This window comes from Notothenia rossii (genome assembly GCF_949606895.1).
Source record: "Notothenia rossii genome assembly, chromosome: 9".
Classification (NCBI taxonomy): Eukaryota; Metazoa; Chordata; class Actinopteri; order Perciformes; family Nototheniidae; genus Notothenia; species Notothenia rossii.
Window position 1 is genome coordinate 57,522,243 of NC_136907.1, and position 25,874 is coordinate 57,548,116.

At 40.3% G+C, this 25,874-nt stretch overlaps 1 protein-coding gene across 1 annotated transcript in view; it reads left to right on the top strand.

The window, feature by feature from the left end:
• LOC307019916 (catenin delta-2-like) overlaps positions 1–25,874 on the top strand; it is a 195,494-nt gene that overhangs the window by 23,391 nt on the left and 146,229 nt on the right. The window contains exon 2 of the mRNA XM_079651016.1: positions 18,794–18,930. Within this exon, the coding sequence (XP_079507142.1) occupies positions 18,799–18,930 (132 nt within the window). The 5' untranslated portion in view covers positions 18,794–18,798. The remainder of the gene's footprint in view (positions 1–18,793; positions 18,931–25,874) is intronic.

Sequence of the window (25,874 nt, forward strand, 5' to 3'; positions counted from 1 at the left end):
AATACTGATAGAAATGTGTGTGTAGTTGTCGATACATTGCTGACAGAGGGAACTACATTTGAATACAGATTTAAGAAATATCAGTTTTTGAGCATGTCATAAGCATGTTTTGTCTTGACTACAGTATATTACAACTATATTATAATAAAACAATATAGTATTTTTGTTATTGAATTGATTATGATTATGATTATTAGTAGTAGTAGTTTATTTGCATTAATTATATTTTAATCTTTTTGAGGCTAGTATTTGGCAAAAAAAATGCTGAAAATCCTCCAGCATCATTGAAGTCTCCGTTTGGGAACCTTTTGGTTTCACAGTTACGTACAAGGATGACGGACAAAGACAGGTGGACCGAACCAAAGTTGTTTGTCGGCATTGTTCAACTAAAATTGGTTACACGGCTGGCAATACATCAAACTTGCACACTCATTTGAAAAGGCATCACCCGAACGTGAATATCACCGGTACCAAAAGAAAAAAGACTGAAGTGCAAACCCAACTCCCACTAGCATTTAAGCCTCCACCACTCGCAACAAGTTCAGACCGAGCCAAAGCTATTACAAACGCCAAATATCCTTATGTCGCCATGTTAGCAAAGCGCTACCTGGCTGTATCTGCTACCTCTGTCCCTAACGAGAGGGTGTTCTCCACAGCAGGAGACATTGTTAGTGCCAAATACTGATTATTTCAGTTCATCAAAATGCTGCACTTTAATGTTTGTTTTATTATATTTTGTATTTATTTGAGTGAATATTCACAGTTTAATAATAATTAAAAACCCAAAACTAATAGTTTATGTTTTGTGAGTACTAGTACAGTAACGTTCAAATACAGATTATTTCAGTTCATCTAAATGCTGAACCTTAATGTTTATTTTATTATATTTTGTATTTATTTGAGTGAAAACATTATTCACAGTTTAATAATAATAAAAAATATATATATATTTTATGTTTTGTGATAATTTTTTCTGCTGTACCGAAAACGTACCGAACCGAACCGTGACCTAAAAACCGAGGTACGTACCGAACCGAAATGTTTGTGAACCGTTACACCCCTAGTAAACGCATACTGAACGACATACATGCACATTTACCATTTACCTCACTGTATAAAAAAGTAACTGTTGATAATAATAATAATAATAATAATAATAATAAACAGGAATTATATTTGCAAAGTAGCCTACTTTGTTTCTAAACAATTTTTTTTCACTCCTGTCGGTTGGGGAGGGGGCCTCATCTCAGAATGTCGCTTAGGGCCCCAAGTTGGCAAGGGGCGGCCCTGCTTCTAAGCAACATGAATCAATCATTTCATTGATATTGATAACCCTTAATAAAAAAGATAAAGGTGTAGGAAATAAAAATGGAGATCAGAAATACTGATTTATTTCCTTTTGTGAAAAATGTGTTATGCACCACAAAGAGTTTTATCTATGAATAAATGCTGCCAATTCAAAGACTGTTTTAATGTAGCATACTGTTTGAATAAGCAGAATCATGTTCACCACTCTCAGGCATTATTGGTGGAGCGTATCAGTCTCAGTTGTGATGCTGGGATGTATCACGAGTATATCATCCTTGAAACTCAGAAACCTGTGGTTAAGGAGCCCCCGTCTGCAAATACATCTCTGCCCCACTTATTTACTTCACTGATGAGCATGTAAACCCTCAGGAGTTGAGATCTAAAAAAAAAAACACTGGCAGCTTTTTCCCCCGACAAAACGCCACAGTTTGTACAAAGCGTTTAACTTTGAAGTGTCTCTGCCTGTAACTTTCATTCCTCTCGTTCACAAACAGCTTTGTCATGATGCAGAGTCTTCTGTCATCGAGCCGTTTGAATTCCTTTGTGGGTGGAGGAGGGCAGTGCGAGTCTTAATTTGCCTTTGCACTGTGTTTATCACCGCCGTTGTAACCTCTGTAATTATAGCATGCGGTGGAGCCGCTCGCGAAACGTAGCTCACCCAGAGGATCTGTGGAAAAGATGTATAATTCATGATGTTGATCATATTTTTAGCTGCTACAGTTGTTGTTTGGAGACACGGATGTAGCGTTATACAAGGGTACTTTGTGATAATGATGAGGATCTTCTCCTGGAGTGAACAGTTTATTTTCCTCCTCTTAAAACTTCCATCTACTGCCCACTGGGAGGATTTTTCTCACTCTCAGGTTCCGCCTTCTTTCATTTAGCTTAAGAAAATCAACATCAGTGCCAACTTAATGCCATTCTTTATTCTTATTTTGCACATATTTTTCTTTGGAGTTAAAACATTACCTTCAAAGCAGTGCTGTTCCATTCGCTGCCATTACACTACATACAAAATGTAATATCTTAAGCTCTGAATTGCCCGCATTTTCCTGTTCGTTGGAGTGGCATCATTTAAATAAGAAAGCTAGATGGTTTTTCTTTCATCTTACATTTTTGCTTGGGTTTGACTTTGGTCCTGTGAAAGTTGGATACAAGTGTGTATGTGTACTGTAACTGAATGTCATTTCAGCCTTTTATCGAACACAGTGGGAAACTTGGAAACCTCTCTCTATCTCTTCCTCCCTCTCATGTGTCTTTGTGTGTGTTCATCAATAAGAGTGCATTAGCATTGACCTGCACTATATGGAGGTCAGTTGTGTTGCTGGTGTGAAGGTCTCTCTCTTTCTCTCTCCTTGGCCTGAGGTTATCCCAAGTGCTTCCCTGTTGTTGTCCCATCAACTAGCCAGCAGGAGTCTCCTGTTACCCTCTACATTTTGGGCCAATCCCAGTGAAGCTCTTTTCCATGACTTATTTCCTGAACTAGGGGGGTCAGGTGGTACTGCACTGCAGGCCCAGTGTCATCTTTGATACTGATCCGTGAACTATAACAATATTCTAAAACTTCTCGATTGATTCAAGCATTAGCAGACTCTGCAAGCACTATATAAGCTTAGACACATCATGATATCAAAAGGGCGCAATTATCAGTTGGGTTCAATGGAATTGGCGCATTCAAAGGATCTGCTTGAGAAGGTTGAGTTAATCCGCGCCGTTTGAGTGAAGAAAGAGCTGTGAAAGAGCAGTAATGCAGCAATATCCTTTCAACTTTTTTGGTAGGGGAGGACGATAACTGATGTAAGGTGAAAAAGATTGGCTCACAGTTGGTATTCCAGATCCTCCCAGTAAGGTGGAGCACACTATTGTCTCATTAAAATACTATTGTGTGCTGATTCTGCTGAAGCATAATGATTGCCTTAATTGTTACAAAGGGGTCTTTGAAACAACCCAAGAACAAAACACTAGTGCATTGTCTACATAGACTGTGTATACACTAAGAAGTGGACGTTGGTTTATGGACTAATGTAATGGAAGTTTGTCATTTTGATAGTCTTGTTTTTTTGCTGTGGGTCTGACACTAGAGGGTTGAGGACATTTCTATGCACAATTTGTATTAGCCAGCCAAAAATGTTAAGATAAACTTTCTTGAACTGAAAACACTCTGTGAGAGGTATTGTCCAGTCAATTACATTATAGCCATGCCCCCTAAGAATACATTGCTTTATTGCTTTTTTATGGAAAAAAATATTTACTGAGGTGATAAATCAAGTGAGAAGTAGGGGCCCTTTCTCATAGTCTTCTATACAATCAGACTCATTTTTAAATCCAGTGCACTTGCCGCCTGTTGGAATTTAGAAAGAATGCAGGTAACAGGTTCAAGGTGCATCTACATTGGCTCCATGTTTCAAACCTATGTTGCCGCATGATTGTCCAAATATTTTGGGCAAGAAGTACCTATATCCATTACCAACTTCTGATTGTCCATGCACGCTCATTTCATTAATGTCAGTCAGCTCTTGATGATGTGCATTCTCCTGAAGTATTCTGTAATGAGATTTGTTAATCAGCTAAATGAACAGAGTGCAGTTAGAAGGTGATAATTAGATTAACTGCAAATGCTTCTCTCATTCATGCCAATCATTTGTAGAGTTGATTGTAACTTAAACATCCAGGTCTCCTTTTCTTATATTAGATCTGACACTAATGACTTAAAACAACTTTTTCGAGTTTCCCACACTCAAATAATGACCTTGAAAAAGCTGTTTCTGAAAAATTACGCCAACATTCATCAATATGCAGAAGCTCTCTCCGACCCAGGATCAACACACATCCTGGGGATAAACCTGCAGTGGAAATTTGCATCGAAATGGCATCAGGTTGAAAGTGATTTCGTCAGGATTTATTTTACTTGACAAGGTCATAAGTACAAGATTAGGCCAGTGTGATCATCATTTTTGTCCAGTTTCGTGTCAAAACTCTTAATAGGTTGATTTTTGAGTCGGTTGATGTCTTAACTTCCAATAAATGTAAAGATTTAAAGCTTCATGAATTAGATTTCCAAGGGTCAAAACAATGTCCTCATAGTATAACAACAATAAGAAAAGGCATGGTGTGTGAGCGTGATTTAACTGGCAATAAAGGGAAAAGTGGAGGAAATGAAATAGAGGGCGTTGACTTTATTTCTGCTTTATGTCAGCGTTTAAGAAATGAGTTGGGAAGTAGATTCTTCTCACTTCGGTGTGTCCATGCTTTAAGTCATAATGTGGAAAAAACATGGATGCTACAGAGAAGATTCAATGTTAACGACAATGTAACATAATTTGCCCAAGGTGATTCTGATCTGCACCAATATTTAATTTGTCGTTCGCTACAAGCTTCCACCAAGGGCTCCATTCAAAATCGGGCCAGGAAATATCTGTAATCCTGCAGCCATACAGAAAAAACATACTGAAAACATACCGTCCTTCGCAGAGGAAGTGATGGACAAATGTATTAACCTGTTAAGCCCTGAGCCTGTTTTTTTAGGTCTCAGGCTCGAAAATGACCTCCCCAGAACAAATGACCATATCTTCCCTTCTAAAAGGGGTAAATGAATAATCTTTTTTCTCAAAGCAATGATAAACCTGTGAGTTGAATGTAGAAAAGTCAGAATCAATATAGATTTTTTTAAGTCAATTCAGATTGAACATAGTAAAACATTTTAAATTATAGTGTCCGTCCAAAAAGAAAACATTACTTATAGTGAAAACCACCCTTGAATGATGGGACAGTAGACTAAACAATTTAGGAATCCAAACTATAGCATATAATAAGTACCCTGTATCAGGATTGATGCAAAACAAGTGAAATTTGACCTTTATAGAGAGGTTTAGAAAAAAAAGGACAGTACAGATTCACACAAGGGAGAAAAAATGAATAGTACAAACATGGATAAAACAAATTCTAAAATGTATAGTAACCGATATCACAGCAAGGTAAAACGTTGAACAGTTGATAGAAAATATATACATATTTGGGTTCGGATTGTTAAATATATTTACATGTAAGTGTGCAGATGCAAGTGTAGGTCTTTGTACAAACAGTGCAGATATAATGTATGTAAAGTATACAGGTTACTTTTAATGGGTTACATGGTAAGCCCTTGATTGTGCAGGCTGATAGCTGCAGGCACCCATTGCTGTCTATTATAACATTACAAAATTCATCATTAATTATCAAAAAGGCAATGTAAAGATATGGTCTAATATAACATTTTTTAATCCTGCACACAGATAAATAAATAATTCCAGCACTGTTGTGACAAGATGCTTTCTGATTTCATTTGAGTCAGTACCCAACAGTCTGTCTCAGTGTGCCAACTTGAAGCTTCACTGGCTATAATGGCACAGACACACAAGGGCAGAGCAACATATGGTCTGTGTATTTTATATATCTGTACGGTACGCTCTGTGCCTGTTAGTATGCGTAACTTTGTGTTGAATCATTATGTAATACTGAGTAGCAAAAGAACCCAGCAAAACTGACTTACTCCTTTTAAGATTGTGGGAATTACTTTGTGAATAATTTATTATGTAATATCATACATTTTATAATATACAGAGTGGTGATAACTAACCCCTTTATTGCCTTTAGGTTATTAAAAACATTAATAAGGCGAGGCAAAAGCATACATGGGTAAATTTAAAGAGTTTGGTTTATTTTGCTTCAATAGCATTTCTTCTTGCAGAAAATGTATTTTAATTTTACCAACTTTGTCTATATTCACCTATGCTTGTGATACAAACTAAAATAATCCTCTTAATGTGAGTAATAAACAGAAGTTTCCTTTAGAGGTTTCTTAATGACATCATACGGGAAGAAAACAATCAAGAAGCCCTAACAGCATATCGGAGATCAACATTTCACTCAGGAGAGACGTGATGTATGGAATACATGTTTATTATCGGGTCACATTATATAAATGAACATAATGATGACAGTTTATAACAAGTGAATGAAATGGTGTTTGGCGATTAGGCCCAGGTTTTGTAGGATGTCATTCGGGAAGGGAAGAACCGTTTCCGATGAACCCCCCCGGGTCTAGACACTGGTGGTGGTGATAAGTGGTTAGGTCCGGTTGGAAGGGAGAAGGTTGAGCTTGGCCCTGAGTTGGAAGCAGGAGGCGAAGGGGTGGAGGAGGGTTGCGCGTTGACACCTGGAAGACAGCTGATGGAAAGGGGAGAGCATATATAGAGGGATTAACAGGTGCGATGATTAGGCTTGTGAATGGAGGGAAGTGATAGGTTAGCTGAGGAGTGGGGAGTGGCGCTCCCTATCCTTTAGTGAAGGGAGCGAGTATTGCCATGACGCGCAATACGAAGTGATAGGTCTTCCTGCCTGAACTTGCGCTGAGCTTCATTTCACTCAGGAGAGACGTGATGTATGGAATACATGTTTATTATCGGGTCACATTATATAAATGAACATAATGATGACAGTTTATAACAAGTGAATGAAATGGTGTTTGGCGATTAGGCCCAGGTTTTGTAGGATGTCATTCGGGAAGGGAAGAACCGTTTCCGATGAACCCCCAAAAGAAGTGAAGGTATGAAGTACTGAACGTGATGAAATCTTACCTTGTGGGATGCAGTGGAAATCTATGGATGAAAAGAGAGGTTAATACATGTGGGGATTGAGGCATCCTCCCTGGACGTACAGGGCTTCCTGGACGTACAGGGCATCCTGGACATACAGGGCGTCCTGGACATACAGGGCGTCCTGGACATACAGGGCTTCCCGGACATACAGGGCTTCCCGGACGTACGGGGCATCCCGGACGTACGGGGCATCCCGGACATACGGGGCTTCCCGGACATACGGGGCATCCCGGACGTACGGGGCATCCTGGACATACAGGGCGTCCTGGACATACAGGGCTTCCCGGACGTACGGGGCATCCCGGACGAACGGGGCATCCTGGACGTACGGGGCATCCCGGACGTACGGGGCAACCTGACTTCGCAGGGACGCATTTTATACAGACCCGAAGGTTACAACCTGGACGTGCAGGGTTAGACATGCAAGGATAACATGAGCCGCGGGGCGAATATACGTGCTGACATGCTAAGAACCACCACCAGTTATATGCATACGTACCAATTTGAAGGTTGGAGAGACCTTTGGATAGCCAGCACGGCACTGGCGTTCGGACGAATGTAGGATGAGAAGCGGTTGTTGTAGGGAAGAGGAACAATTACCTTAATTGCGGCAGGTTTGCTGCACCTATCCTGAACGAGCCCTGAAATGCTCTTAAGACACCACCACCAGTTATATGCATGTTTACCAGAGGTAAACTGGAGAGATCTTGGATAGCCGGCACGAGCCAATGCCCGGCGAAGAGGGAGATGTAGACAATGTAATGCGGCTGTTAGCTTGAGTACAATGATGCATGAATATCATACCCTGCTTAACATAAGCCATGTGAGCATGAACCAAATATATGAGTGCAATATGAGCAGCATGAAATAATATTTGCTTAGTTAAATGCTGAGACATGACCCATGATATAGGCAGGGCTCAGCGCTAACTTTTAAAAGTGGTTGCCAGGCTGGCAACCAGGCATCCGCTTTTGGTTGCCAACTGAAAATACGGTTGCCCTTTTTGATACCTTACATTTTAAATAATTAAGATGCTATACAGTTATACATCCACTTAATAATGAACATGTGACACGAGAATGTTCGAATGCTTTACAATAAGTAATTAACGCACTTATTTGAACCTAAGTGGTAGTAAACTTGTCCACCCTCGATTGCTGGTATACGAAATACCAGTAGTGCTGCTGTTGTCCTGTCTTCATAGATCCCTCACAAATGAATTGAGCAAGTCACCAGTTTCTTGATCATCCGTTGTCTCCCTTTCAAATGTGGGTTTTCTTGACCTTTGTGCTGACCCCCACCATAGACCCATTGCCCTTCAGCATGAAGTCTTGGATTGGCCAGACTAATACATTTCTAATGTTAAATAAATGAAAACCATTCATAGTTAAACATTTGATATTAATTATTGATGCTGTAAATTACCTTTAATATGTCTTACTATATTTAAAATGTGTTACCTTTTTATAGAGTGATTATAATTTAATGCAACCATTTTCTATGGTAAAGTTTCGTTTTGCACTTTTATTTTGTAGTAATAAGATCGGGACTCTTATTATTTTGAAGGAACTTTTACCGGAAGTGAATAGAAAACATTCCTCTTTGTTTTTCGTTCGGGTTTTACCTTACGCTCCATCAGTTGAATCACTTTGAACATTCATTGGAGAAGTTGAGGTGTTGGCTGAACTTTTATCACAGTCAAGCAACTTATTTTTGCTTCGCCATTTTGTTGTAAAACAAACACACGGCGCACCGCGCACGCGAGTAAACGTGCATCGCTTCTGGCTCTGTAATCACGCCAATGCACGTGCATTTTAAGTATCAGGTTCCGACTGGTCACAACATTAAATATCACTCTTAAAAACGAATATGAACATTTATCTATTTTGGGGTGCACGTTTGCTGTCCTTATTTCTTATGTTAAAAACTGGTTGCCACTGATGGCAACCAAAGTCCAAGAAGTGGTTGACGTTTCCAAATGGTTGCCAATGGCAACCGTTACTATCGAGCCCTGGTATGGGACTAGCTTAATTAGCAGTTTAATTACGCCACGGTGAGACGTAGATGCTGATGTGCTGGTTGGGTGATTAGACTGTCTCCTATCATCTTACATGAACATCTCTTTCTCCCTGAAAGAAACCCCCAAAATCCACGGATGGGCAGCATCCGTGGCTGTGTGAAGCTTGAAACTGCGGTACTTACTGAGCATTGTGACGGGTAGTAGTTACCCGAACTGCATAACTCCATGCTGTAACGCGTTACACCCGACACTGCCTGGAACTCACCTTAACCCTAAACTAAAGCAACGATATTCTCTCTTTTTTCCTTTCTCCTTTTTCTTCTTCTCTTTCTCTCTTCTTCGTTCTTCTCTTCTTTTGCTTTTCTCTTTCTTCTTCTTTTCTCCTTCTTTCCTTTCTCTCTTTTCTTTCTTCTCTTTTCTTACCTGTTTTAGCGGTGAGGCGCAGGGAAAGGAGGGGAGCCTGCTGTGCGCTGAACCTGCTAGTAGTGATGTTACGTACTGCGCCGAGGCTTCGGAGCGTGTGTCGAGTAATCCCCGATCTTTTTGTGAAGCATGTATCGAGGCTTGTATCATTTTGGGCCAGTGACGTCATCGATGACAAGCGAACCTCGCTGCCTGTCGATACCACGTGACTGCTTCGGGAAGCGATTCATTTGAACCGTTGAGCCACAACGCTCATAATGCCCATGGATGTATAACAAAACCATATTACCCCTCCTGTACCCGGGTCCGCTGGTGACACGATGGAATTAAAAGAGCTCAGACCCTCACTTATATAGAGGTCGGAAAATGTCATAAGTATAAATAGATACAAGCATAAATAAATGTAGGAATAAAACATGAATAAATAAATGAATAAATGCAGATAAGATATATCCAGTGTTTTTTGGGTAGATTCAGCGTGTGGGCTGTGGCTCGCTGGAAAGCAGCCGACCCACGACCGCAGGGTTTGCTTATAGAAGCTACAGCTAAATGAGATAATGCAGTTAATAAATGTATTCCTGATATGGTTTAGCCTTCTCAGGCTACAACGTGGTTAAGTTTATGAATAATATTAAGGAATACGAATCCCTCTTTGCAATGTTTACCAGCCTCCTATAGGCTTTTCAATCACACTCGTTCAACTGGAATGAAAACAATATTGTTAACATGAAAATAGGATTTTATGTCCGTTGTTTAGAGTTATTCTAAGGCTTTACTCATTGGGAACTCGGTATGAGATAGAGCGCAACTGTTGAGATTTCCAATATGCCTGTTTTACACGCTTTGACCAACAGGGGTTTATGTTCAAATGAAGCCCATGATGAAGCCTCATGACATGAACCCTTTGCGAACCAATTGCTGGAAAGCTTCAAAGCTTCATAAGGCTTCATCTCGCCATCACTACTTGCTTGCCACCTAAGACGCACTTAGAGACCAGTACTGCTACTGAGCCGGGAGGAGAAGTAGCTTCGATGAGATGTAGCTTGAGCCCTGCCTGCCTGCAAGAGGGGTTGTGGTTGAAGCCGGAAGTGGGTGAAGCTTCGCAAGCGATGAGGGCCCGTTCCGCGTGAAGGCCGGAAGCGCCGCATTTGAGCGGCCCTGATGCCAGTGATGCCCTCTCGAGAGACTGAAGGCGTGTGTCAATTGTTTGCCTGAAGTAGCCCATTTCCATTAAGCCGGAGGAACTTCCGTGGAGCTCAGTATCCTTGTCTTTTTCTTCCGCATCCGGGTTTGCGGGGTGGCCGGCTAGAACCGCTAGCCAACTGGGGAACGCCCCCTGTAGCTTAATCCGCAAGACTGCGGAGCTGATGAATTAATACCCGGAGCTGGGACGAAGCCCTGCTGCTGCTTGCGCGTTGACACCTGGAAGACAGCTGATGGAAAGGGGAGAGCATATATAGAGGGATTAACAGGTGCGATGATTAGGCTTGTGAATGGAGGGAAGTGATAGGTTAGCTGAGGAGTGGGGAGTGGCGCTCCCTATCCTTTAGTGAAGGGAGCGAGTATTGCCATGACGCGCAATACGAAGTGATAGGTCTTCCTGCCTGAACTTGCGCTGAGCTTCATTAGACATTGTTTTTGTGCCAAAACTACATGAATTGCAAAAGTAATTTGTGTAAATGTCTAATATCCCAAGAAGGAAGCCCCCCTTTCAGCTCATAAACCAAATGAAGTGCTAGCATATTTTAGTTTAATGTTGTTTCTGTGCAGGGAAGTCTGATGTGCTTACAGTAGAAGCTTCTGTCTTTTGAAGGCTTGAGACAGAGATCAATTATCATACCTAAAGGAGTCAACATTGTGCAGTCTCAGTGTTATCGCTGCTACAAGCTGCTGTTTCTTTATGGTATATGTGTCGTTTTAGGTAGTGTAACTAAAGCCCACAGATGTCTATAAAATGAAAGGGGTTTGGGAAATGTGAAAAATGCCATGTGTAAAATATACCTCAGAAAAAGATTTCACTGGTTTCAATCAAGTGGCTTCATTTGGAAATAGAGAAAAGTTATCACGGCATTGTGATACGCTTTCTACCTCTGTGCTGTATAGGTAGAGACAGTCAGAGCAGGCCTTTTTTTGGACTTCATTTAAGTAGGACAGTAAATCTTGTTAGCTTGGTATTAAATATTTTATCGTACAGTCTGTATCTGTTCTATTCCATGTTGTGTTAAAATGATCTAAGGACATGTTTGAAAAAAGCTTAAAAGCAGAGCTCTATAAAAATACTTACGATACGCTGACTAGATCTTTCGACTGAGTTTGTGTCATTGGGTAGCTCCAGAAAAGTCAATTGAAAGCCACTGAAATCACAGCTGATCAGTTTCTACATTTGTCTACTTTAGTACTTTGTTCCTGTGAGCTCTCCAAGTGGTGGTGTTGTCTCAGCATTCCGCAGAGTACACTTGTACTTCTGTTTGATTATTTTATATTTGGTGTGACAATTTTTCTACTCACTTGAAAGACGGACACTAGAAATAAACTGAAATGTACTTCTTCCATATATCTGTGTCTGGATTATGGCCCTCTAACACTGTCATTTTGGTAATGATGCCAGTGTCTATATGTGTCTGGCTTTTGAATAGGTCCACCAAATCCCTCCGAATCACCACTAATCCTGCTTCTTGCCTTTGCAAACCATTTGTAATCAGTAATCATTATCTACATTGGAGTTTACACTCAAATGCATACTGCAAATTGATTGAAAGAGTTTATTTAAATCATAAGATGAAGAAACAGTGTGTTTACCCACTTTACCTAACTCAACTAAAGTAAAAGGCAAAAGCCCTGCTTACCCTTCAGATGCTGCAAATCTTTTGATGCCCCACAGGCCACAATGTTATTTTTTTAACTTTCAGAAACCTCTACTTATTTTCTATTTCAAGCCTGATTATCTGATCACAGTAGCGATTGCTAGGAGCAGTGTTAGTCGTTTTCTGAATTCAGAAGGAGAATAACGTTGACGGTCCAGCAATGAAAGGTGCTCTCGTCCAATATGACAGACTCATGGTAGTTTACGGCAATGTGTTTGATTTGCCTACAAGATCAAATAAAATAAGATAATCAATGCTCAAAACTTCAATAGTAAAATGAACATTTGCAATGGTCATTGGACTAAGTCGAAAGAAAATGACTATTGTTGTTCGTTGTCATGGTGCAAGCACATTGGGGTCAGTGGGGTGGCAAAGTATGTCACAAATGTATGTCTCATTTAGTGTCCAACGAACATTGGTTGAAACTAAGATGATACAACAATAATGTATTTTTAACTCAACATATCACTTTGGCATTTGAAGGGTTGGTTCAGATTCACCAGTCACACGATAACCCAAGTAAATGGAAGACCAACGACTTACATGTTATGCAAAGCAAAATAGGGTTTTTGTCAAAGGAGTCTGGCGGATCACAGATAATAGCCTCAGTTCCCCTTTTGGAAAGGTTTATATGTAATTCGCACAAAAGTTCCCTTTAGTGAAGTCGGCTTATTTTGTACTGAAATTGTCCAAATAGTCGCAATGGCATTGGTACACATATTAATGGCCTGACCATCATGCTACCTTGATTTCAGGGAATGTCCTCCTACTGTCTTTCTTCTTGTTACTAGCCTTTCAACTTATGAACAAGACTTATGAGTCTTGTTTTCTTCAGAGTCTTCCACTATATCTCCAGCAGCCTTCTGGGTAATTAGCCATATGAAGCCTGAACGTGCCGGGGGAAAAACAGAAATCAAAGTGAAACACCCAGTGGGCTGGTACCGAAGTTACTAGTTGTCCTTGGAACTTAAAGGTATTGTGATTATATAATCAGCATTACTTTTCTCTAACACACCAACACCAACATCATTGAGCATCATTAGCATTTAAGCTCAAAATAGATACAGCTTTTTGAAAATGAGAACACAATCACTCAGGCTCCATTGAATTGTGATCCATATTCAGTGAGCCAGGCATCCAGGCAGTAAAATAACATCACAGCAGCAGCTCTCTGAAGTGATGTGGCAAGTGTTTTCCTTGTAGTATAAAAGGCTTTGTGTTTTAATACCTTTGATAATACTTTTTTTTAAATAATGGATTTCTATTTTTGCCAATCGAAGGGATGCACGCTATATCACAGAAGTATGCATATGTCTGTGAGTACATGAGTAATTGAAAAGTAATTAATTTAAAGGCTGTGTATATGTTACGGACATACAAGTGATTTCACTTTACATCTCCATGTTGAGAGCTGTGCAGAGCGTATCCCTAAATCATAGACATGCACTTAAATATAGCCTTTTTTTGCCACAGGGATGTAACAGAAAAAACGCAACAATGACATACAGTAATATCTATATGGCTAAGTTGTTAGCAAATAACACATCCATCTCAACAGCTACAATAGCCTTGTGTCTCTCTGCAATTTAGTACCGGGCAAAAGGGCTAATGAGATGGGTAACAGTGAACCAAAACTAGAGAATACAAAACAGGTTTCATGGATCCAAGAGAAGCTGCAGAGTCCATTGGTAATTCTCATTGAGTTGGTGATTCACCACCACAATTTACTAGGACTTTAGGCAGGCCCAATGCTTGTATCAATCTCACAGTGGATTGATACAAACATGCAAGGCATCTTAATTCAGTATGCATTTGGAAAGCAAATCCCAGACACAACGCTTTTAATTTAGTGCTGTTTGAGAAAACAAGTCTGAAGGAAATTCCGCCTCACAGTACTAAGGGTAAAACAAACAAAAAAGACATACCTTCACCCAATAAATACACAATGAGACACATACAGCGCTAATGGCATTGTTAATGTAACTGTTAAACTCTTGTTAATTGGAAATCTGAGTCGTGGGCACAGGGTCCAGACAAAGGGACAGTTGACTGGTGAAGCCCAAACAAAACAAGTTTTAATGAGGCGACATGGGACTGCCTGTCAAACCCATAACAAACACTCACACCCCAGAAGGGTTACACACAGAAATAATATACACACAGGTTTGCTCCAGTGCTTTGTATACATAAACAAGAACACAGTTGTACATGTAAGTAAACAACACACACAACGATCCGTACCACAGAAATTACACTTCTACATGGACATGAAGCTGATTTGTTGCTGATCTGAATTATATATCTTCACCAAAACCCATCAGTCTCAGACCTGACTGATGAGGTTAAAGGGTCAAAATATTAAGCTCAGTACTCCCCATGTCAGCCTTGTCAATCATAGCATGGTGAGCTGCATTTACAATGTAACAGCAATATCTGAGATTACTGCTTTGAAATGCAGGGCTAAATACCCCTGCATTACAGCGCTGAAATATAGACCTAAAAAAATCCAAGATTATATTTCAGTGAAATAAAGCCTTTAGGCCTAATCCATTTTCGAAGTCTTGTCTCTAGCTGGGCTGTGGGCCTCTATAACCTAGTTCTGATGGCTGTTATTGGGGAAAGCAGCTTTGTGGTGATCAGTTGTGTGATGGGGGCTTGGACACGGTCTGTTGTGCTGACCTATATTTGGCTGCCTGCCCTGCATTCACAGTCAAAACCAGAAATTCTCTTGTTTTGTTCTATTGGCAAATTGGGCCACAGGCCGCTACGCTATCTGATCTGGGTCTGTAATCAATTTCAAGCTTGAATGTATGTGTCTGTTTCATGCATAGGGATTTCCCCACAAATCAAAGAGAGAATTCATTCACGATAAGAACTTAATTCATCGTCTATGTAGAGGAATTTGTCATATTTGTGGACTAATGCATTGACTACTAAAATTGTGAAATATACTGGGGGAGGGGAAAAACTGAAATCACATATATAAACAAAAGTCTACCACCATGCTAGCAGCTATGTGAGGCTTTAGAGGGGCTACATGCTAATGCTAACAAGCTAAGATGCACACAATGACATTGCTAACTTAGCAATGTTTAACTCATTTTTTAATCTTAGTTTCTGTACTATAATACTTTTAATTTTGTAGTTATTCTAAAGAAAATATTAGACTGCAGTACTTTCCCTTGTAAATTTGCTATTTTTGGCTTTCAATTGAGTCAAAGTCTCTCCAAAATCCAAAATGGTGAATTTCAAAGATTCTCGGGGATATAGATACATTTACAAAAAGGTTACACTGTGCAGTCAAGAATCAGCACATAACGTTGGTACATTTCTAAATTGACTGGATATGGATATGGATATGCAGCAGTAACACGCTATACAAAAAGTGTTTTGTGGTGAAAACATTATATGGGGAACAATGCAGCTCATTGATCAGCCCAATGTACTCTTCATCATGCACCCGGGAATCTAAAACAATCTTTAAAAATCTTTTATTAAACGAGACAAGCTGTTGTCCAAACAAACTAATGGCCAATATTCCAGCTAGCAAGGAACATGTTAACTCAGGTTGACCACTTTATCTCTTCAAGTAAAAAGTAAAGAGTGTAACAGAGGGATTTGGGGGATTATTCTGTTGAGAATAGGAGGAATTGAGACAGATTAGGATGAGTAAAGGTGACGATGAGAGTGATGACATTGTGTGTGATGTGATTAGAAGAAGAGCAATGACGGAAAGGGAGGGAAGTCAAAGGGCGGTAAGTAGACAGGGAGGTAGATATGAGAGACAGGATGAAAGGCACGTGCCATCACATGATAATGCTGTTAGCCAGAGAGTAACAAAAAAAGAAAATCTTGAGAAGGAGAGAAAAGAGAGACAGTGTGAAGACTGTGAAGCATGTAGCGGTGTCACGAGGCCATATAAGCAACCAAGTGTTCATGAGGGCTCAGGTGCAGCGTTGCATTTTCAAATCCAAACAGCATCCTTTCCAGTCTTCCTCCTCCTCCTGTCACCCTTCACTGCATGTTACCTAATACAGCAGATATGCGCTGAAAAGACGAGGAGACACTGAAATAGGTCAAGTGAAGTAGGCAGGAGAAAGGGAAAGGGGGAGACAAAGTTCAGAGGAGGAGGATAGTGAGGAGGGAAGGAGAAGAAAAAACATGTGGTGTAAGTAGAAAGGTAGGTGGTTATAAAACATTTAAATTCAGAAACAGAGATAAGGGATGGATAGGTGGAGGAGAAGAGGAACACTCTCCAAAATGGAAGACATGTGAAGCCAGGTCAGCCATATTAGCAGCCTTCAGTGACCAGCGATTGTTGCCGAGCAACATGCAAGAATAGTTTTTTTCTCTTCTCTTTTCCTAGCCCTCCTACTCCTCTTGTATCTGTCTTTTCTCATAGCCTCGCCTCCTCCTCCCCCTTCTGTTTTCTCTCCTCCTTTCATTTTTACATACTCTCACTTTTTAACACCTATCCGTCCACTCTGCTCACAGGCTCCACTTTCATTTCTTCAGGCAGGTGCTGCCTCATGCGGACAGCCTGTTTGTGTGTGTGTGTGTGTGTATGTGTGTGTGTGTGTGTGTGTGTGTGTGTGTGTGTGTGTGTGTGTGTGTGTGTGTGTGTGTGTGTGTGTGTGTGTGTGTGTGTGTGTGTGTGTGTGTGTGTGTGGCAGATTCCTCATGACAAGCCTTTCATCAATGTGTAAAGCTGGCTGATGCAGCTGTTACACCAGCTCTTTGCTGCATCAGGATTACACGGCACATGTGAAGCCCGTGTCCTCCAACGCCTGGTCAAATACAGGATGACACATGGCATCAAGCATGCGAGTGTGTGCGGTTGTGTGTATATGCCAGTCCCTCTGAAGGTTGGACTGTGATACTTAGTGTTTGACTTTAGGTTTTGGCTATTTTGGGATTTAATTTAAGTTTTAATGCTGTTGCTACTATTGAGGAACATGTACAAAAAACAGTAGGCCTAGTGCATTTCGCCGTAGTTTGCTGGTTGTTCAATTACATTCAAATGTTCATAGTGATGTAGTTTGACAATCTTTATGTAGCTAATTAATAAAACTACAAACCATTTTGTATAAACGTTTTTATTTTTGTATTTGACCTTTGCTTCTCTACTGTAAATGAAGCCCCTTTGACCAGCCAATTTATTTATAAGGCAGACCATTGTTCTACTGATTGTCCAAAAAGGTGCATGTTAAAGACTTTTTCTTTGTTTTTAAGATAAGACAAGCACTAAGGTAACCATCTGTTAAGGGAAACCTTCAGTTTTTTTTAAATGAAAGTACATATTTATGAGCTATGTATTCAGCCAGAAACATACATTTCTTACAAACATCTGCATTGAACATTTTGATGGTAACAAACAGTGTTTGAATAGGTTTTCTGCCAAAGCATGTCATCATTTGACTTTTTTGTTGTTGCCAATACAAGCAAGAAAAGTCATAGTAGCACTACTACAATGGTAAAACCACTATTGGTGACAGTAGCTCAGTGTGTTGGGATGTGGCTTGGGAACTGAAGGGTCGTTGGTTCAAGTACACCGCTATTTTCAGGGCACAGAGTAAGCAGCCCCCGGGTCCTGGAACACTGGCGGCCATTTAACTCTGCCACCTCTCCATTAGTATCTATGTGTGTATTCTATGTGTGTAATTGTAAAATAACACCAGAGTCAAGAACTGAATTTCTCTTCGGGATTAAGAAAGGTGAACATTTTTGCTACTTAAAGCATTACCACTGAAATGGGGCAAAATGCTTTTTTTGTGTGGGCTTTACATGTAACATTCCAATGCCCTAGGTACTGAAGAACCATTTGCCACAAATATGTGCCAGATGTGTACCTTTTTTCTAGTGCAAATAAACCCGTACACCGCTATTTTCATGTGAACTGGATTGCCTTTTTTGATAAATATTCACATCTTGTCACAAACCAAGTATTTGTCATGGTACTATTTACCCACACATCCAACCAACATGCACACTGTACCTACTACTATTATATTGACTCGCTCTACCCTGCATTTACTTTCCTTGCCAGTCTGCCAAAAATACTTGTGCACATGATCTCAGTGCAGTCTAGACACTTTCTTTTCACTGACCTATATTTCCCTAATTCAAAGAAACTAGCGCACCTGTGATGTCCCTGCCCCTTGCCAAATGCATGCTGGGATAAGTACCAGCTCCACATGACCCTAAACATGAATAATTTAGATAAGAAACGAAAAAAATTAAGTTTGAATGATCATCTAAACACAGTGGAATCAAATGTAGTTAAGGTAACATGCAATCAAAATGCGTTGAAATGCTTTGCAAATGGACAACTGACTGGATATATAGATTGGTTCATTCGTGGTTCATTTACATTTTTAGCTACAACCCAAAATCAATTGAATGTTTGCTTGGAATTGTTTTTCTCTGCATCTCTGACTTCACACTAATGTCAACATTTAGACTGAGGTGTTTCAGCCTAAATGCTGGAATGTCACGGTGTATTTAATTATAGTAAAATAGTTGCATGTTCCCTTGTTTTCCAGGAGGTATGCCAGTGCCTGAGGTGGCGTCTAACATTGCCAGTGCTGCCGCCATGTTGAGCCCCGTCCTCAACGCCTCCAACGGAGATGGATCCGAGTCTGAAACCACCTCCGCCATCCTCGCCTCCGTCAAGGAGCAGGTTAGAACTGTGTGTGTGTGTGTGTGTGTGTGTGTGTGTGTGTGTGTGTGTGTGTGTGTGTGTGTGTGTGTGTGTGTGTGTGTGTGTGTGTGTGTGTGTGTGTGTGTGTGTGTGTGTGTGTGTGTGTGTGCGTGCATGCATGCTGTCACAAATAATGAAATATGAATTCCTGAAACTAGTGGGGATAATTCCTTCATTTTTTTCAGAGTGAGACATGATGACAGTAAACAGTAAACACAAATGATGGAATTTCCGTCTGCGCTAATGTGTCACAAATATGTCACCACATTTTCATCTGTTAGCAGGAAGCCTCAGGCTACAGCCACTCATGAGTAATTTTGAAACTGCTCTAATGTGGCGGGATGCATCACTTCCCTTCATCTTTTCAGATACTGTTAATAACAAAAAAGTTAAGCAAAAAAGACAAAGCCGCCTATACTTTTTAAAATAAAACCAACATGAAGATCTGTGCTTATTATCTATTCATGAAATCAAGAATATTCATGACTCTGCCATAATGTGTCATGATGTTTCCATCTGTTTTACTTCTCTTTCCTTTTTGACTACTGCCATTAATTGTATTTACTTTTTGAATGTTCCAGAGGTATGCTGCCCCCTTTCATGCTTTGCTTTGACAAATAGCATACAGCAATTGTTTTAGATTTGACAGTACACTGAGAAGTGAAAGTTTCCCATTGAACGGTGATAATATCATCCCTGATGATTAAATCGTGTCTGCTCAAATCCAATATTTAGAAAAACTAAAGGTCTACAGCAATTCCTAGCAGCCTCTTCCTGTGGCAAAGCTCAAACAACGCTGTGAGATTGGAAACAAAATGGAGGGAAAACTTTGCTGATGAGAATTGGATTAGTTTTTACCTGCTGCTGATGGTGCAAGATAGCAAATGATCCCCAAAGTCATTAGATTTAGCCTCTAAGGGCCATTTATGTCACTGCCCAATTTAATATTAATCTGTCCCAAAATTCTCCACATGAATTAATCTGTACCAAAATGTTGAACAGATGGACTGGTGGATAACCATGGCCTCCCTCCGAGCAACCACCAGTGTATTCAAAACAACATCCAATCAGCTTACTCTCCGATTTAAGTACCAATCAACGTACAACAGCACAAATAAGCAGAAAACAGATTTAATACTGTAGGGCAGGGGTGGGGAACCTTTTTCCTCTCAAGGGCCATTTCATTTTTTACAACATCCTCCGTGGGCCATACAAATGATTCAATTCAACCTCTGCTTAAAAAAACTAAAATCAAAGCCCATTCATTTGGCCTTTCTTTCATGCTGTGCAAAGAAAAAGCAACCTCTTAATCCAGATATCTTACCATGACTCGCGCGTGCATGCACGTGCACGGTTGTGGCATGACCACCAAAACAGAAAGATATGGGCACAAGATGTGTGCAAATGTATTTAGTATCCTATCCATGTGAACATGATTTAAGTGGGGGGGGGGACCTACCTCGTCAGGTCCGGGGGGCATGCTCCCCCGGGAAGATTTTATTTTAAATGTTGAAGTTAAAAGCATCAATCTGGTGCACTTTGAGAGCAACATTAAGAGATATATGGATAGTTGGATACATCTGAAACAGAACTGTAAGCAGATTATATTTTTCTTTATGGATATTTTACAAATCACTCCCCTTTCAAACTGTATTCTTGTTTATTAATAACAACTTTTTTTTACTGTCATATAGTATTTTATACCTGTTTTTCATTTATTCTCTTCTTTTTTTATAACTATAATGATCATATAAAGGTGCGCCTTTACCTCACTGAGCTGAGGTTATCAGAGCCTCTCAGTCTGTCAGGAGAGAGCTCTTTTCCACCAGGTTGTAGAACAAGCTCCATATTCGTTAGCATAGCTAGCTAACCAGATACTAATAACAACAATCCCCGGTACCGCTCTCTCTCTCTCAAACAAAATGCGCTCGTGCCACGCACACACACACACACACACACACACACACACACACACACACACACACACACACACACACACACACACACACACACACACACACACACACACACACACACACACACACACACACACACACACACACACACACACAGAAAGAAGAAACTGTTTGGTCAACTCGACCTGTTGTACCACACGGTAGCTTCCCGCCAAGGTCCTACCTGGAGGTTGCGGCCCTCCCTATGAGAGCATTGTAAGATAACAGTTTCTAAGGAAAGTCTTATCTCTTTTACTTCCTGCACAGCAACAGTCCTCTATAAAACACACACACACACATTATACCCTGTGTGCACTCCTGCAGACTACTCTATACTCTGTGAGACATGTACCTTTGAAGCTTCAAATAAATAACCAGAAGACAACGCTGCCTGCTTTCACCAGTTTATTATTGATTACTCTCATTGTACATCTTTACAGTATTGACACGTTTAAAATATCCACAACAACACACACACACACACACACACACACACACACACACACACACACACACACACACACACACACACACACACACACACACACACACACACACACACACACACACACACACACACACACACACACACACACACACACACACACACACACACACACAGCCGAGCTTGAATGACACACAAAGACCCAGAAGTACTAGTATGTAGCATATTCTTTTCGATGGCGTTATTGTATGATCAGTATAACAGATTAACAGATAGCCACTGGACTTACAACTAAAGACACAGCCACGCAAAAACTGCGGCATGTGTACAGCTCCTTATGCGTACTGCAATTTATTTTGAAGTGCTGGATCGGCGTTTCGGTGCGTTCCGGCAGCACATCCATTATTATTATACATCCATTCACTACACCCCTCTCAGACGAGACATATACCACATGATGACACAAAAACAGTCACATTCAAGGTATCTGGATCAAATTGATACATTGTTAAAGACTAGAAGTTTGAAAATGAAAATGTGGCTTAAAAAAGAGTTTACCCTAGCACCCAGAAAGCTCCAAATTTGAAGCCAATTTCACATAGTGGCCCAACAGAACAATTGCATCTTCCTCGTTCTCTCCTCGTTCTCTGCATCTACGTGATGTCATCAGGCCTAAAAAGACCCCCCTCGTCTTACATAGCAAGAAACATCTATAAATCAGCAGATCAATTATTCTTAAGGTAAATGAACGTCTCAGTTTGAAGAATTTGATAGCTCTTATTAAATGAACCTCATTAACTCATTAAAAGAACAATAATAATAATAATTTTGTAATTTTACAATAATGTAAAATGCACGAAAAGCTGAAAACAGAATGACACTTTATTGGCCAATGGCTGCGGAAAATCACTGGACGATCTGTGTGTGTGTAATTGTATACTAGAGACACTGAACAATATTGATAGGAAGAGACCCGCCTCCAATGCTGCATCAAAAGTTCTTCAAAAATCCATTAGTTAACCCCTTTAGCCTGTTCCTCGTCTCTAGTTGAGGGAAGCATCTCGGACTACACAAGCACCTGATCGTTGAGTTGCATTGTGGGTAATGTAGGCTCGAGATTTTGAAATGGAGATTGCAAGAAATAAAAAATACAATCAGGGCTCTGAACCGCGAATGTCAACGGGGGGGGGGGGGTGCTAGTGGAGTGCAGGCGTCTCACACAAGCCTAGTTTGGTGGGCGGTACCCTGGAAATAAATCTCTGCGTGAGAAAAACAAGGTGTGGCGTGTGAGCGTGTGAATGGAGTGAAAAGCGTGTGTCTCACGCCAAATGCGTGAGACTCGAGAGCTCTGTACAATATATTAGATTCTGACACATTGATTTATTGATTTATTTCGTATATACTGTTAAATCCGTGTGTGTGAGTGGGTGCAAAGTTTGAATGGATACTTGATACTGTGGACACTGTATGTATGCCTGAGTAGGACTCTGAAATTCAGATGCTAAAGATAGCCAGTGAAAAGGCTGAGAGTGAAAAATAATGGATTCTGCATGTTTTAGGCTAAAACCATGCTGCAAGTTACTAGAATGTTCTGGAGGTCCATCCCTTAATAGGTCACGTGGTCTAGGAGACAGATGATCTATTCTAGGACATAGTAATGGCCCTTCTGATGAAATGTGTAGAAGAAAAAGGGTGGAGAGGAGTGGACAGAAATGGAAGCAGTGTCATATATCTGAAGAAAGTGAAGATGAATAGGTAGTTGCTCACTCTCTCTCCCCCCCCTCCCTTCCTCCTGGAGACGTTATATTTCATGCCCTAGCAACACGGAGAAGTTATTAGGGGTTTAACGGTATCCGTGTTCGAACCGTCACGGTTCGGACGTCACGGTTCGGCACATGTAGTCACACGACAAATAGGCCTACGGCTTTTTTTATGAGTGGAAAAAAAGTCTGTCACTCAGGGCAGTATCCATTACACTATATATGATCCAGGGGGCGGTATTGCGCCTAAAAGCTGTTTGCCAGCCGCCCTTAAACAACACATTTAAGAACAAGAAGAAAACACAACAAAACAAACAAAATACAAGAAGAAGAAAAGTTAGTATTGCGATTTCAGATAACACAAAGGAGCTAGAAGACCCACCTGCTTCGTTTAAATTTGCTGTGTGGGAACATTTCGGGTTCCCAGTGGACTACAACAACGATGGAGTGCGAGTGGAGGATTGGACGACAGCGGTGCGGTATGCTAATGGTAACACACGTGCTACATGCTAAATCATATCAGAAGGCATCACCCAGATTTGCCAATCACCGGAGCCCGGCAAAAGACAACAGCAGTTCAACAGCTTATCCCTGCTGTTTTTAAGAAGCCAATAGACATGAAAGCCGAGAGACCAAAATAAATAACGGAAGCTATGGGCATATATTTCATTTGCCATGCGCCCTTGAAACACTTTCTTATAATTTATTTTGTAATGTTTTCAAGACATTCTTTTTAGTTTTACAGCTTGATGAAACCTTTTTGTTTGACATGAGCCATTATAGATACGATGGCCATCTGAGTGTGTGTGGTACTGTTTGTGGTTTGTTTTTAACTTTGTAATACAGTTAATTATTCAAAATGTTAGAGTTCCTTATTTGTATACTGAAACTTGCACTACTGTTCAAAAATAAATAACAACAAACCTGGAATTATGCATTTGGGAATTTTTTTTGCTTTTTCTTGTTGTACCGAACCCGTACCGAACCGTGACTGAGCTACCTAACTGAGGTACGTACCGAACCGTGAATTCTGTGAACCGTTACACCCCTTATTATTTTGTAAGCCGATCATTTGTCACTTCCTTATACTTATTTTTGCAGTGTGTAATTTTTTTAGTACGCTTGGACTTTTGCCAATGTTTGTAACCAGGCAGCAGAGATGGGGATGTGTTTTCCTCTCAAGGACAGGCACAGGAGAAATAACAAGAAAAGGCTTCACTCACATATATGTGCCCACATGAGGTCTGCACACACACACACACACACACACACACACAATCCTGTACACACTGCCAATCAAAGTCTTTTGCCTCTGCTGACTCACACCAGGAGATCCCGCTGCCATTTTTTCTCCGTTTCCTTCCACCCTCATGAGATTGATTAGCCATTTGACGTCGTATTTATCACATCTATCAGCTTTTGTCCTCATATCGTTCATCATCTCTGCTGTCAACACATCTGCTATTGCTGCAGCGCAGTGGGAAGTGCCAGCTCTGAAAGAGTCTCACTCCAATGTGAGATGTGCTCGTTTGAAAAATCTGACATTATTGTCTTGTTGAATGACACATAAAGTGAAAGTAGCACAGGGTATTGATAAGATGTCTTTTAACTCGCAGCCAGGCAACACTTGATCATCCAGTCAGTTTTGAAATATCAAGATGTTGAATGTGGAAATCCTCTAAGAAGGGTTTATCCTTTCAGGGGACATGCAGTATTTTAAAATAAAAACGTTCATTTTATTTTAATATGTTAATGTAGAAAACATATTTATTTCCTGGTGCTTCGGGCCCTTTTAGAACTAAATATTGCAATTATAATAATGAAGGACTATAGCATAACATGTACAAATTACAGTATAGGCTAAATATTCTGGATCATGCAATATATATGTTCTTATTAAGAGACACAAATACAGCAGGAGGGAATATAAATTCATACAAATAGACAATGCATCTGATCTAACATCCAATGATTACTTTATGAAAAGTTAATGCCATAAAGCCTGCACTACAAAACAAGACAAAAGTATGAATCTGCAACACATGGTTTATATTACACCTGTTTGCACCAGTTTACCAGAATTGTCCATTGTTGCAATGCTGAAATTAGCATATAGCGCCAAACAAGTGCACATAGAGCTGTTATCTTGGCGAAAGACTCTATTTGTGACCTTGTGAATAATGTATCCGTCTTATTGTTAGCATTACCAGAAACACACATTATTGGTTTAGTTTTTTTTAGGAGGGAATAAGAAAGATACATGTTAACTTCAGACTTATCCTTTTGAATGTTCTCCAAATATCAACTTCTACTGAATGTTCAGCAACACCTTCATGGCCTTCTGCTTCAAAAAGTATTTTTTCTGACTATAAATGGATCACACAAGTCCAATCTTGCCTGATAAAAAACCTCTGGATCATAATGTCTGACACAAAATGACAATTCAGTCTACTGCAATGTGGTTGAACACAACACAATTCAAAACGTTATTGTATTAAACAACATATAGTCACAAACCCTGTCTCAATTGTTTATGTAACACTGATATTACCCCATGAACTTCAATTTGGCTCATTGACTTAGTAGTAGGCTTGGTTCATACCCCCTATTGTGACTCTCACTGCTCACAACTACCAGTTAGAGAGTTTAACTTCACAAATACATGACTGCACCCAGCCAAACATAACGTGCAATAACAATTTGCAAGGATACAACCCACAATGAAGGTAAAAGCGTGTTGTGTCGCTCATTAGAAAGAGCAAC